This window comes from Canis lupus, chromosome 1 (genome assembly GCF_048164855.1).
Source record: "Canis lupus baileyi chromosome 1, mCanLup2.hap1, whole genome shotgun sequence".
NCBI classification, from domain to species: Eukaryota; Metazoa; Chordata; class Mammalia; order Carnivora; family Canidae; genus Canis; species Canis lupus.
The window spans coordinates 35,810,029-35,824,403 of record NC_132838.1 but is presented as its reverse complement, the minus strand read 5'-3'; the positions used below and the strand labels follow the sequence as shown (position 1 = coordinate 35,824,403).

General features: G+C 42.9%; 1 protein-coding gene across 1 annotated transcript; it reads right to left on the bottom strand.

Moving 5' to 3' along the window:
* Positions 1-54: 54 nt before the first annotated feature.
* Positions 55-467, bottom strand: LOC140604159 (uncharacterized). The gene is made up of 2 exons (XM_072775288.1): positions 353-467; positions 55-263 (listed from the first exon to the last, which is right to left on the bottom strand). The coding sequence occupies exons 1-2, from the start codon at positions 465-467 to the stop codon at positions 55-57; spliced, it is 324 nt and encodes a 107-aa protein (XP_072631389.1).
* Between the last annotated feature and the right edge of the window lie 13,908 nt (positions 468-14,375).

The following is a 14,375-nucleotide window of genomic DNA, read 5'->3' as shown; positions in this document are numbered from 1 at the left end:
GGATTCTTCCAGAGGAAGGAAAAGGAGTGGAAAGCAGGTCTTCATTTGCATTCATCAACTGTAAAAGTTCACATAGTTGCTTTGTCTACCTCCATCAATCTCTGCTTCTTTATCTGTTAGTTTTTCTTCTAAGTTGTTCATAACATGATGTAGTTCTGCTGCACCGACATAACCATTGCCATCCTTGTCAAAGATTTGGAATGTCTCCAGAATTTCTTCTTCACAGTCTGTATCTTTCAATTTTCTAGCCATAGTCAAAAATTCTGGGAAGGCAATGATGCCATTACCGTCAGCATCCACCTCATTGATCATATCCTGCAATTCAGCTTCTGTTGGGCTCCGACCTAGTGACCTCTGACAGTGCCAAGTTCCTTTGTTGTGATGGTGCCATCACCATCTTTGTCAAATAGGGAAAAAGCCTCCTTGAACTTAGCAAGCTGTCGTCCTTCAGTCTGCTGATCAGCCATGGTGCGAGCAAAGGGAGGAGGGAGGGCAAGCAGAGGGAGCAGGGTGTCTGCACCAGTGCAGGGGCTGGGGATGGGAGACAGTGCCTCCCCTGCTGCAGCTAGGGAGTGGGCACACTCACTGCTGTGCTGCCACCCCCACCCCAGCTGCGAGGAACAGGTACCCACCAGGCTCCCAGCACCACTGGCCTCCCATCATTTTGTTTTAAAACACTTGCTTTCTGGCACCACAAGATGTTCTAGGCTCATCTGGTGCGTTCTTTGCCTAGCTGTGGCATGACCATTTCTCTGAAAAGCCCTGGTTCCTTCTGTGGGAGAATGGTATCCAGGAACCCAGATCTGGGCACTCATTGCTTTGAATTTCTGCTTTATTTTCCATGTGACTCTGGTCTTAATTTGTTATTATGTAGCAAGGCTTATTTGTATTTTCTGCTGGTTATTAATGTATTGCCCCTTATCCAAATGCACCCTTTGTTACCTACTCTGCAATAATGGGGATGGAAATTAAGCATTTCTCCTCCATGGAGAGCACAATGTCATGATCTACCAGTGAAGGGCATTGGAGGGCCATTGTAGGTGAAAGGCGCTTCTTTTCCTGGTTCGAGTGTGCTACTGTTTTGCTATCCCTTCACCCCTACCACATGGCTGCCAGCAGTGTGTGGAAAAATCCAGTGCTGCTCTGCCCCAGCTACTTGTCCAGACCACATAGTCACTGGGTGAGCTCACAGCCTTGGCCCCAGTCCCGTGACCACCTCACTGTAGCACTCCCATCGTGGACATCACACGCTCCAGGCCTCATGCTGCTCTCCTGGTGCACAGGCTTCGAGTATCACACTGCTTCTGTGTGCCTGTCTGCTGTCTTAGCTACATCTACCCCAGGGGAGTGCTGTTGGCTTGCCTGCCCTAGCTGCAATTCCTTCCTGCCAGCTTCTGCCTGCCTGCACCCCGGAAGGGTATTTCCTGCTTCTTGGTGACTGTGGAGCAGCTCTGGCCCAGGCAACCCACTAATTTATAGCATTCACTGAATGTCTCCATCTACCACACCCTCTCCCATGAGATCTGAATCTCATCCTTGGGGAGAGGCCCCTTCCAAGTCTGTTCATTCCTTGGGCTCTCTGTCTCTGCCTTAGAGTGTTATTTAAAGTTTTCTTTATACCTTTACAGTTATTCCCCTGTTATGGTTTATGTCAAATTCCCTGTTCAAATGACCACATGATTTCTACTTCCTAAGGTGACTCTGACTCAAACATACTCCATATTGGATTCTCTTTCCCAGCTGTGTTGATTGTATTTAACTATATATCCTCAGTAAGTGAATCTCTATTGTGTTGCTTAAACTATGTAAAAAGACTTCCTAGGAAAAGGCACTCTCCTGTTCTTATTCGCCATCCTTTCCGACTCCTTGCACCTACTCCTTATTTCTATCTCATTAATTTCTAGTTAATCCTTTGTTTCCTCTTGCACTATTGAGAAGATACATGCACAATTTCTGATTTCCTTTTCCACAAAGGGTAGCATCTTACTGATTCTTTTACATTTTGCTTTTTTTCTTCACCTAACTATATAGCCCAGTAAGCATACCACGCCAGTTCATAGGAATCTTTGTCATTCTTTTTACAGTTGTGTAGTACTCCACAGCTCAAGTGTACTGGAGTTTATTCAGCCACTCTCTTAAGGATGGATATCTAAGCTGTTTCTGCACAAGGCTGTGATGAATAATCCATCATATATATTTTTGTATTTTGGGAGATGCATCTTCAGGGTAGATTCCTAGAAGTGGGATTACTCAGTTGGAAACTAAATCCACGAATTGCTTTGTTAGTCATTGCCAAGTTCCTCTTGCACAGGGCTGTGCCAATTTGTATTCCCACCAGCCATGCATGAGGGTGCCTGTTTTCCTCAGCCTTGCCAACAGGATGTGTTCTCATACTTTAAGATTGTTGCTTATCTGATAGGTGAGAAATGATATAGTTCTAACTTGTGTTTCCTTAATTATGAGCAATTTGAATATTTTTTCACATGTTTAAATGCCATATATATTCTTTTTTTTTTATTTTTTATTTATTTATGATAGGCACACAGTGAGAGAGAGAGAGAGAGAGGCAGAGACACAGGCAGAGGGAGAAGCAGGCTCCATGCACCGGGAGCCTGACGTGGGATTCGATCCCGGGTCTCCAGGATCGCGCCCTGGGCCAAAGGCAGGCGCCAAACCGCTGCGCCACCCAGGAATCCCGCCATATATATTCTTAAGTCAATTTTCTGTTCCTGTCTTTTTCCTATTCTTCTGTTGATTTTGGTCATTCCCCTCTTTAAGAATTCTTTAAATATTGAGGATATGAGCCCCTTGCTTGTGGTATAAGTTACAAACATTTTCCCCAGTGTGTTGGTTGTCTTTTGACTTTGTATGTAGTGCTCCTGCCATGCAGATGTTTTTATATTTTTATGTAGCCACGTTTATTGATCTCTTCTCTTATTTTGTCTGGATTGTGACTTGTGGTTAGAAAGACTATCCCTGTACCACGATCAAAGAGGAATGTACCCATGTTTTTTTCCTAGTATTTATATAATTTAGATGTTTATGTTTGATTCCTGATGCACTTCAATTTTATTCTTATGTATGGTGTGAGATATAGATCTTATCTCTTTCTGGTAAGTACCCAGCTTTCTCTGTCTTTGCCCCCGCAACAGTGTCCCTTTCATTTCTTTGCATGAATCCACTTAGATAAATTTTTCGTTGTTGGGTTTTTTAATGTTTTGTTCAGAATTTGTACATTTGAGTTGCACTGTTATATCTGACATGAATGAAATAAAATCTTAATTGCAGATTGAAAAAAAAAAAAAGAAATGCCCCCTTCATCACAAACTAAATTTCCATATATACTTGGGTCTCTTGTGGGACTTTTTATTCTATCCTGCCAGTCTGTTTGCCTGATCATGTCCCAGTCCCAGACTGTTTTATATAGAGAGGCTCTAGAGCAGCCTTTAGTGTCTGGTAGAGCTAGTTTCCCCTACATTGTGCTTTTTAATTGATTTGCCAGCTCTTCTAGTACATTTATTTTTCCATACTAATGTTAATAACAACTTATCCTTGATAGTTAAAATGATTCAATTATGTGATGCTAACTAAATTGAGGAAGCAATTCAAGAGCTCAGAGGTGCAGTTGCATTAACAGTGAATAATGCAGCCAGTGGGAGTCCATGGCAGAGACCTGGGCCCTGGGAGAAGATTGAGGACCAGGCATTAGTAGCCCAGATGGGGTGAGGAAAATCATAGAGGTAGGAGGCAAACCCAAGGTAAGAGTGTGTCCTGGAAGTCACAGTTGGCTAGAGCACCAAATTGGAAGTTCAGAAGCAGTGGTCAGGTCCAGAAGACGTTGGGCAATCATCACTATACAATGGTGACAAAGAGCCTTCAGGTTCCATATGGCAGCTGACCAGTTCCGATTCTGATAAATTGAGCTTATATTGTCCGTTTGGTAGGAAAATTCTCAACTCTCCAATTCTACTAGTCAACAACATGGCTTTGAAGGGTTTTGTTTAAGTGAATTTATGCCTGACATATTTCTGAAGGAAACTTTGTTTCATTTTGTTCCTGGTAAATCTAAGTCCCTTCTTTCAGAGTTCAATAATTTGAAACTAAAAGTTTTAAATGCATTTTAAACAGCCACTTTCCCTCCCCTACCCACACATTTACGAAAATAAACAGGGCCACCCTACCAGCCTCTAGCTCTCTGATTTGCATAACAGCAAGAGCTGATGCAAATTCTCACATTTGGGGCTATTTCAGAGTTTGTGGAGATGGCAAAGGGTTCCTCTCCTTAAATAGTCTTGAGAATGGTACCTTGGATGGGGGCTTTCTAAAGCACTGTTACTGTAAAGTGAAAATATTTGAAGAAATAAAATGCTAATGATAAAAAGAAAATTTTCTGATGGTGTAAGATTTTATTTTTGCAGTAAGAAAACATCGCAGCCCTAAGCAGAGAGTCAGAGTTTGTAGCGCTGTCAGCTGGGGCTCTGCTCTCTGTCCCACCCTGCTCCCTGCCACATGGGGCCCTATGAGCCCTGCCCTCCACACACACATTTCCTTTCCCTCCTGCCAAAAAAAGTCATACTTGAAACCCCTTTGTACTTCCTCCCTTAGAGTATTGCACAGTATAGCATTGTATGGCATTTAGCACATATGTTCGTCAACAGGAATACAGTACTCCCTGGTATACCATACTTGGTGATAAGACTGTGAAGTAAGTGCAGTTTGCTGTGGCTATTCTCTCATGGCACCACTCATGCTGCTTCACTGGCTGGAATAACCCAGTCTCCCCACTTCTGGGTTCCAGTTCAGGAGCATTGCTAGGGTAACAGGGATTGATAATGGCAAGTTAACTGGTAAAGGGAATTGGAGGAAATGGGGGAGGGGATTAATATTTATGGAGCTGTTACTTTGTCCAAGACAAAAACTGTTTAAAGATGCTTGTTTCATCTAATTATCATAGCTTTTTATGAACTGGGCATTTAATATTATTTTTTACAAGCTAGCGAATAAAGGGAAGAGATCATCTACTCTGTCTTCTCTGTACAAACTACTCTAACGAACCAAGTAGTTGATGGTTCCTTTTCTTTCTTAAAAAAATTTTTTTTGAACGGGGCATTTTTATCCTCATTATTCACTATGTCATTAGTTGAGCTAGGCTTTTCTCTCACTTCTGCTTGACCCAGAGCCCGTGCAAAATTATGGTGCCTTTTGATTTACTCAATGCCTAGGACAGTGTCCAGTGAATGGTAGGTACTTTGGAATCTCAGGGTTAATCATGAACTTTCAAAGATTCAAAGCTTGATCCCCAAATTGTAACCTTCAACTTTTCAGGGACTAGCTAGGATACTTTGGTTGGTGTAGGCTGTTTTTGGTAGTAAAACCAAAACAGTCCTTTATCCCAGTCACTCAGCTTAGCAGACTGCTTTGTCTGACTCTGAGAAAAGATTCCTCTGACTTCTTTGATTCTGTTTCTTCTCTTTTCTGTGCCTTTGGTTGACCCCAAATTTAGAAAACCTCATAACATAATTTGGACCTCTAGATTTTCTCAAAAGTAAGTCTATCCCTAATGACTGCGCTGATTCTACAGCTAAAATTCCAGCAAAGTCTGACCTCAAAATCATGGAGTCTGTTTTTTCCTAATTGAGAATGTCATTCACTTTTCTTTGAGGATTTTTCCCAGCACAAGAGGCTACTTCTCGGGGCAGCCAAATACAAATAAGCAGTAAATATATGGTAACATGCTTGACTTCACAAATCATCAGAGAGATGCTAATTAAAATTGAGGAGCCTTTTTTTTGGGTCCAACAGATTACTGCAATTTAAGAGACTGAGAGCATCCAAAGTCAGCATGGATGTGGGGAAACCTCTATTTTGATGAGAGATGGACATCTTTAGATGCCCAGTTAAGAGTATTGATCAAAATTTGAAATAGGCATATTCACTAGTTTACTTTTGGTTGTCTTCTCATCATTTTTAAAATTTTTTATATCTTTTCTTCCTTTCTATATTAAGTCAGAGTTCTCCAGAGAAACAATATCAGATCAAGAGATTATATCTATGTCTACGTATCTAGATGTACATCTATATCTATAGAAGATATAGAGATTTGTTATAGGAACTGACTGACACAATATTATAGAGGCCAAGAAGTCCCACTATCTGCCATCTGAAATCTGGAGAATGAGCAAAGTCAATGGGGTGATTCAGTCTGAGACCAAAGGCCTGATAATCAGGGGGCGAGGGATGTAAATCTTAGTCAGAGTCTGATGGCCTGAAAACCAGGAGCACTGATGTCTGAGGGCCTAGAGAAGATGGATGACCCAGCTCAAGCAAAAACAGCAAAGTTTTCCTTCCTCCACCTCTTTGTTCTATTCAGACCCCCAAAAGATGGGATGATACCCACTCACATTGGTATGGATGGATCTTATTTGCCCAGTCTACCCATTCAAGTGCAAATCTTTTCCAGAAACACCCTCACAGATACACCCAGAAATGTTTTACCAGCTATCTGGACATGTCTTAGCCCAGACACAGTGGCACATAAAATTAATCATCACACTGTCTTCCTTTTTTGTTTTTATCTTTAGAAATCTTGTTGGTTGAAACTTGCTTCCTTAGGAGAGTCTTCTTGTGATGTAAGCTCTTCACCTTCTTTCTTTGTGTTCTTTTTATGCTCACTTGCCTGGAGAGAGAGAAGCACCTACAAGCAGGTTATTTTTTATTTCAGGGACTTTGCTGAGAGCCACCCTCACTCTTGGAGGCTGAAAATAAATGAGATGTATTTCCAAGGAAAAGAATGAGTGGCTACAGGAAGATGTCTCCCCACCCCTACCTGCAGGGGCTGACTTCATGTAATTCTAGGAGGCGGGACCAGGTTCTACTCAGACCTTCTTCCCTTCTTCCCTGGTCTGTCTGACTCCTGGATCTTTAGTCTCTATCTGAAGACCCCAAGCTGTCAGTGGCCTACATGGGGCCCTGTGTGAATTACAAGAAGGCATCACTTTGGGAGAGAAGAATATTGCTGGCCAGTGTGTGGTGAGCAGATGTTGTCTTTGTGTGATCTGAGAAGAGGATGTATTTTTGTTTGTAGAACAGAGTGTGAGCTTGATTCCAGCTCCCTCCTCTCACCCTCTGGGCCAGGCATCCTTTTGCAGGGCACTGCCAGCACAACCCTACCTGAAGTCCTGCAAAGGATGCTGGATTTGTCTTTCAGATCTGACACTTGGGAAATTGGCATTTTGCCTGAGCCTTAGGGTAGGATATGGTTCTCAGTCTCCTTCTCCACCTCAGCTCAGGCTTTAGAGTTTTTTGGCAGTATGTTCTGTAGTTTAATTTGCTCTTTTTTTTTTTTTTTTTTGTTTCAGTGAGTTTTAAGAGAGAGGAGTAAAATAAAATCCCTGCTTCCTCTACCATGTTTAGCTGGAAGTTAATTTCAGAAACATAACATCATAACTGATTTGAATTGTCTTTCGTTTTACACTTCTTTGCAGTATTGACTCACTCCTAATTGACTTGTGTTAGTCATCACCCTCTCCTCTGAAAGTACCCGTCCTTAGATTGCTGCAGTGACACAGTATTATTCAAAAACACTTTCCCCTGGATTTTGGGGCCTGTGCGATGTTTCCCAGTCCTCGTCAGTTCATGTACACACTTCTATGTTTTTTGCAGTTTTCTCAAGAATGCAGCTGCCGGAAAAGCATACTAAAGGGGTCAACACTTAGATCATGGAATAATCCACCCATTTCCAGTCAACAGCACTACACCCTGCATTACTTGTGCAGAATTCCAGTTGACTGATGAGGGTTTTAGCTAAACTCTCAGCCAGTGGCAGGATTGGTGGAATGGTCTCACTTAGGATGTGGCTATTGGTGTGTCTGTATTGAAGAGAGGCAGGGGGCAAGAAGCAACTCCTCCATAAACAAAGGTCAATTCTGTTGAAGGTTTTTTTGCTTGTTTCAAATTTTTATTTTGCTAGATCGTTCACTCCAATGGGAAAAAGATCAGTTTACATTTGGCCAGATAAGTAAAGAGTTGAGTGTGATAATCCGAATTAATTGGTGCCGTATTTTTTCTAATTTATTCTGATATTTTACAGATTGTCACCTCGGTCAACTGGTTTTGTTTGTAGGAAGCCATAGTGAGGAGAGCTCTGGAACATCTTTCTTCCCTGGAGGCTGTCTTTGACCCTAGAACAATTGCTGATGCATTCTTGATTCAGGCCAGACTCCTCTTGGGCACAGATGCCTACTCCTACATACTTAGATTTTTGTGACCCAGACTTCCTGTTTGTAAATAGTTTCAAAAGAACACCTCAGTATCCCCAGGGTTATATTGAGCCATTTCTTCCTGTTTTGTAACTTTGGTTGGTGGAGAGCAACTATTTCCTCAGGAGAAATGGTTTTCTTTTAAATATAAATTTATTTATTTGAAAGAGAGAGAGAGAGAGAGCATGTTAGAGTTGGGAGAGGTGAGGGGCAGAGCCAGAGGAGAGAGAATCTCAAGCAGACTCCCTGCTGAGTGTGAAGCCCAATGCAGGCTTTGATCCTATGACTCTGAGATCATGATCTAAGCTGAAATCAAGAGTCAGATGTTTAACCAACTGAGCCACCCAGGTGCCCTGAAAATGTTTTCTTTTAAAGGGTCTTTAGTTTAAAATAATATTTAAAATATCCAAGTTATCTTTTATGAGGAGAAACCATAAAAACCTATTCATCTGTAAGGAGGAGTAGGTAGAGTGCATGCTTTAACAAAACAGCCATCCAATGCTTTAGTCTAACCAGCATGGTCCAGGACATTGGGGGAAAAAATCTCAGTATCCAACAGATCACGCCTCAAGGTGAGCAGTTTGAGAGTGGTGTGTACAGAAGGCATCTGGTTTAAATGGAAAATGTAAGGAGTCAACCTGCCCCTCTGGGTTTTGCTGAGTGCTGCAGATAGTGACAGCACTGTGATGAGCATTGCCTCAAACACTCTCACCATCCAGGTCGTTTGGAATTTGCACTGAAGTGTAACTGAAACTGTTTTCTAAAACTCTTGACATTCCTTCCTGTAAAAATCGAGGAGTCAGCACACCATCTCCTTGTCCTGCTCTGGTGAGAGATTCAGGGGAGCCTAAGGAGAAGAGAACCGAGCGCCAGAAGCACCCTGGCCACCTGAAACCCTGGGGAGTTATACACAGCTGAGGAGCTTTGTGTGTTCACCTGTTTATACCCTTTAAACAATACAATCTGAACAGTTACTGCCACGTTAGATAATAGCCTTGCCCATCTTGCTAAGATGGGTCACACTTCCTCTGTTTCTTCAAAGTCTGAAGAGCAAAATAAAACCTTTCTTGATGTTTAAGTCAAGGATAACTTTAAAATCCTTGCTTGCTGCACTGAGCTGCTGGTAGAATTGGTTCCAGGGCCTGAGGAGGTTTGGGAGAGAGCCCGAGATCATCCTTTGTGAACGGTGTGTCTGCTTTTTGTGCTTTGTTGGTGTTGTTTCCACTTTGTTGGTGTTGGTGTTCTCTGGGGCATCTTAGCGCTCTCAGAGTCTGGCCTGTGGCTCCCAGCCTGTCGAAGCTTCTCTCCTCTTTATCTCCTTGCTATTCTCAGTCTTCTGGGAGCTTGAAAAACCTGCAAACAAGCTTGTTAAGGTTATTAAACTGGAGTCCAATTCACCAAAAAAGGGCTGAGGGGACTCCCCACGATCCAGAGCGAGCACCACAAGGGAGCTATTTTTGCCTGATAGATGCCCTTTTTGCTTACTGCCAGATCTCTGGCTGTGTCTCGTGTAGGTGAGGGTTTTATATTGTTTAATTTAAGATAGATTAGGAATCCTCATAATTTGAAGGAATGAGATGAATAAAAGTATGGTAAAGGCAATATTGTATTTAGAGTTTGTTTTTCACTCTGACAGTATTAAGGGAGAATCTGCCAAGTGGCTGAGCAGTAGAAAAGCTATCGCCAAGTCTGGACAGGTGGGGGACTGTATAACTGAGCCACTTTGGGGGTTAGGGGTGCATTTGGTAGAAGAAATGCCTTCCGAAGAAGAATTTGGTGGAAGAAAATGTGACTTCCTGTTCTGGTTCTGTTGCTAGCTCAAAAAGTTAACCATTCACCCTGGATCTATTTCCTTAACTGCAGGTTAAAAGCTTTAAAACAGAAAATAAGATTCTTTTAACCCAACATTTTTAGTTGTGTGTGTGTGTTTTCCTTTAAAGTCCTTTAAAATACAGGACTCATAGTGTGCCTGGTTGGCTCAGTCAGTTAAGGATGCGACTTGATTTTGGCTCAGGTTATGATCTCAGAGTTGTGAGACTGAGCCCTGCGTAGGGCTCATGTGCTGGGAGTGGAGCCTCCTTAAGATTCTCTGTCTCCCTCTCCCCCCTCCATCCCCCACTCTCCCTTGAGTATGCCCATGCTCATTCTCTCTCTCTCTCAAAAAAAAAATTTTTTTTTACAAGACTCATGGCAGATGGCCAAATAGCATACCAGATTTAGTGTTGTCCTGAGATCAGATATCATGACAAGGACAGAGTAAATTACCTGGGCCTCTCTCATCAACCCCAATTTGATGGAACAAGGCAGATAAGATTAAAGACTGGAACACTTTTCTGCACAGAAACCATTAGCCAGCATCCATTGGTCAACAGAGCATGAGGTGGTATCTGCTGGGGTTCAGGACCCATCAAAATTGATGAATAAGAGCAATTGTGACACAGTCCTGGGCAGCTGGGTTTGGGTTGGTGTTTGTTGTGCTGTCTGAATTTTATAATCCTCTCATTCTAAAAATGTTAAATCTCGTCCTATATGTTCCCTGATGATCTATGTTTAATATTTTTTTCCTGCCCCTTTAGATGTTGCCATTTGCATGTGGATTTGTGAAGGAATATCTCCTTCTGAAAATCTTTAGCAACTTTTGTTTTTAAGCAAACTGCAAAATTCATAAATTTTAAAAGGAAGCAGGAGGGTAGAGAGGCACGTTTTACTTTTAACATGTTGTCAGAAATGAGTGAGGTACAGTCTGGAGACAAAATCTTGGCCCTGAAATGATGACTTGAGACCAGTGATTCTAATCTGTCATAGTGATGAGAACAGATTGGTTCTCCTGGAGGGTCCTGGGGGCCTTCTGAGGATGGAGGCTGGTTTGGAGTGTGAGCTAAGATTCCCCTCTCTCCCTTTTAGGCTGTGTTAGTGGCATGCTCACCAGACACAGAATCTTAGAAGAGCCACTGAGAACACTATATGTAATGTGTAGAATTCATTGTATTTTATATTTGGATATCATTCACGATCACACACAAATTTAGGAAATGGATATACATGTTATTTGAATACTCATTGTACAGTATATATACTTGTGAAAATATATCAATGTAAGGACCAGAGTCTTCTACAAGGTCTAAAAAATCCTATGTGGATCTGTTCACATTGTAGATCCCAGGTACTCATGTGATCCCTAGGCAGACATCCATTCATGCATGTCCCAGGTACTCGGAGAGCCTCTAAGCCTGCTAAGGTCTAAGTCACACACTGTGTTTAGATGTTTACTTATAAGCCTATTTTACTTCAATCTCCTTTCTTTCCTATGATATACAACAGTAATGTCACCTTCGTCGCTACGATCACCTTACTGTGATCTGGCCCCTGCCACATCTCCCACCCCCTCTGCTCTCCTTCTCCTTCCCTATCACTTTCCTTGGCTGACCACTCCGACCTTCTTTTTTTTTTTTTTTTTTTTTTTTTTAAATTTTTTATTTATTTGTGATAGTCACAGAGAGAGAGAGAGAGAATGAGGCAGAGACACAGGCAGAGGGAGAAGCAGGCTCCATGCACCGGGAGCCCGACGTGGGATTCGATCCCGGATCTCCAGGATCGCGCCCTGGGCCAAAGGCAGGCGCCAAACCGCTGCGCCACCCAGGGATCCCCACTCCGACCTTCTTTCTGGTCCTAACACACATGAATCTCTTTTCCTCACAGCCTTTGCACTTTCTGTTCCCTCTGCCCGGAACGTACATCTCACCCTGTACAAATGTCACAACTGCAGAAAAGTCTTTCTCAACTCCCCTATCAAATGCTATGCCTACCCATAACTTCATCACGTGAATATTTTAGTTTTCTCAAACCATGTTTGTCATCACTCTGAAGACTGACCTCTGTTTGCTGACTTGTTATTTGCCCATTTCCGACATAGGAGGGCGAGCTCCGTGGCATTAAGGACAATGCCGGTGTCGTGCCAGGCCCTGGGCCAGCTCCTGGAAGAGGGCCTGGCACAGAGGAACGGATGGACACCCACTGTGGACTCAGTGGGCATACGTGTGCGGCTGCAAAGTGGGCTTGATTTTGAGAGTAAGAACAACAAACTCAACTTAAAAAAAAACAAAACAAAAACCTCTTCTGAACAATGATCCCTACGATGTCATAAATCTGTGTTTCCTGGTTGATTCACATCATTTGCTTTTGGAGGAGTAAAAAAAAAAAAAAAGTAAAATTCTGTTATCCTGTAGACTTTCCTGCTTTCATGGCTGACTTCCATCCTTGCCCCTTTGAAGCTCTCAGTCTGCCTGCCAGGCTCCCTGGCTCCCCTGAGGCCGGGTTCAGAGCATCCCCCTGAGGATGCCCTTCTCATCGGCCTCACCCTGCTGCCTCCCTGCACATTTCTAGATAGCATCTGTTGTGTCAATTTGCATTTACTTATATCCTCTCTTGGAAGAGTTGCTTTATTCTTTAGGGTGTACAGTGCTGGGTAGGTGATAGGCAAGAGAACTTTGTAATCGTATTTTCAGGTATTTGAGAGGAAAACTTGGTGATTTTTTTTTCATTTCCCAAACATTTTCTTACTCTGTTACCTGATATAAAAAGCCATCTGGATCTACTAAATGAATCTGCTGTCATCTTCAGAAAAGTAGTTGACTGCCTCAGAGAGAAACAACAGAGTCATGTTTGTCTACTGCTTAAAATTTAAAACTTCCCATGAGTGTATTCATTAGTGGTCTCATCCTTTCCTGTTGTAACAATGTGCATGCAATTCCATGGTCTTTGACAGTGGAGCATCATGAAGGGCACTCACTCCTATGAATCACAGGACTGAGGGACTTTGGAGGTCTTCTCTGCCAGCCTCCCACGAGGAGGGTCCCTGTGAAGCCACTCAGTGATGTAGCACAATCAAAGGATATTAGGGTTAGTCATTTCATCCTGTCTCTTGTCTCTGAGCAGCAACAAGCTAACCCACTCTAGTCAAATAGAGTTTTACAAGATACACACTCTCTCTCAGGCATTTCCCAAGGGAAAACCATGGTGTGCTGGTGTGAAGTGACAACACAGGAAGTTAGTTGTGGGACCAGACCAACCGGGGAAGCTCGGTTCTCTCTCCCAGGCTCAGAGCCCAGCCCACATTCCTGCTGTTTCCATGGAACTGAAATGTTTGTGTGGGTTTAGTAATCACCAGGAGAAGCTGGTCATGAGGTGACGTCCTCCTTCGCCAGTGCCAGGAGGATGAACCTGGTGACTCTCTACAGCAGGCGTTTCCCCCACATCCTTGACCTGAATTTCTGAACCTTAAGGTTTCATGACTCAACCAGACTTAGAGTGAGGTGTTATCTAACTAAATGATAAAACAACCACATATTTTACCATGTTCACACCTGTGGGATTTTGAACTATAAGAAGGAGGAGAAAAGAAAGAGCTGAGGCTGGTGAAACCCTATAAATCATTTTCATTTGTCACCACGCCTGTTTCTGAGAGTGTCTCATTCTTCTTCCATCTTTTCCTCAGTGAGTCCTCACAGCTCAGACAGAAAACAGGCATGGTCCAGGGAAAACATTTCCTGGGAGACAGGGGGTAGATGGGTTCCTGCTTCCCGTGTTTGTCCCACTGCGCTGGTCTGGTGGGAATACAGTGTGCATAGGCCAGCAGCTCACACCCCTCACATGATTGATGGGTCTGTACACGTGTGTGTGTGTGTGTATGTGTGTGTGTGCAGGGTGGAGGCCTGTGGGATGGAGAGGATATGAAAAAGCCTCAAAATTCATGTAAAGAGGATGTTTTAATTCAAGAGTCCCCACCAAGGAGCTCTAGTACCATGCTCAAGATAAACACATGCTTTTTTCAAAAGGTGTTGCCAAGAAACATGTCAAGTGCTTGTGCTTTTCATTCAAACTTTAAGTTAAGACACATTTAATGTGCTCATCAAGACAGCTAAATAAGGATTCCAGCCAGACCAAAATTATCCAGAGCAAGAAGACTGCCATGTGCTGTCACTGGTTCTGCTGATGTCGCTGTGTCCTGAGTGTCCTTTTGAACTTGTTACATAGCCAATGTTTACATGGCCTCTCTGCCTCCCAACCTCAATCAATCATTTTATTTGGATGATCTCTCCTGTGTCTCTTTCAAACAAA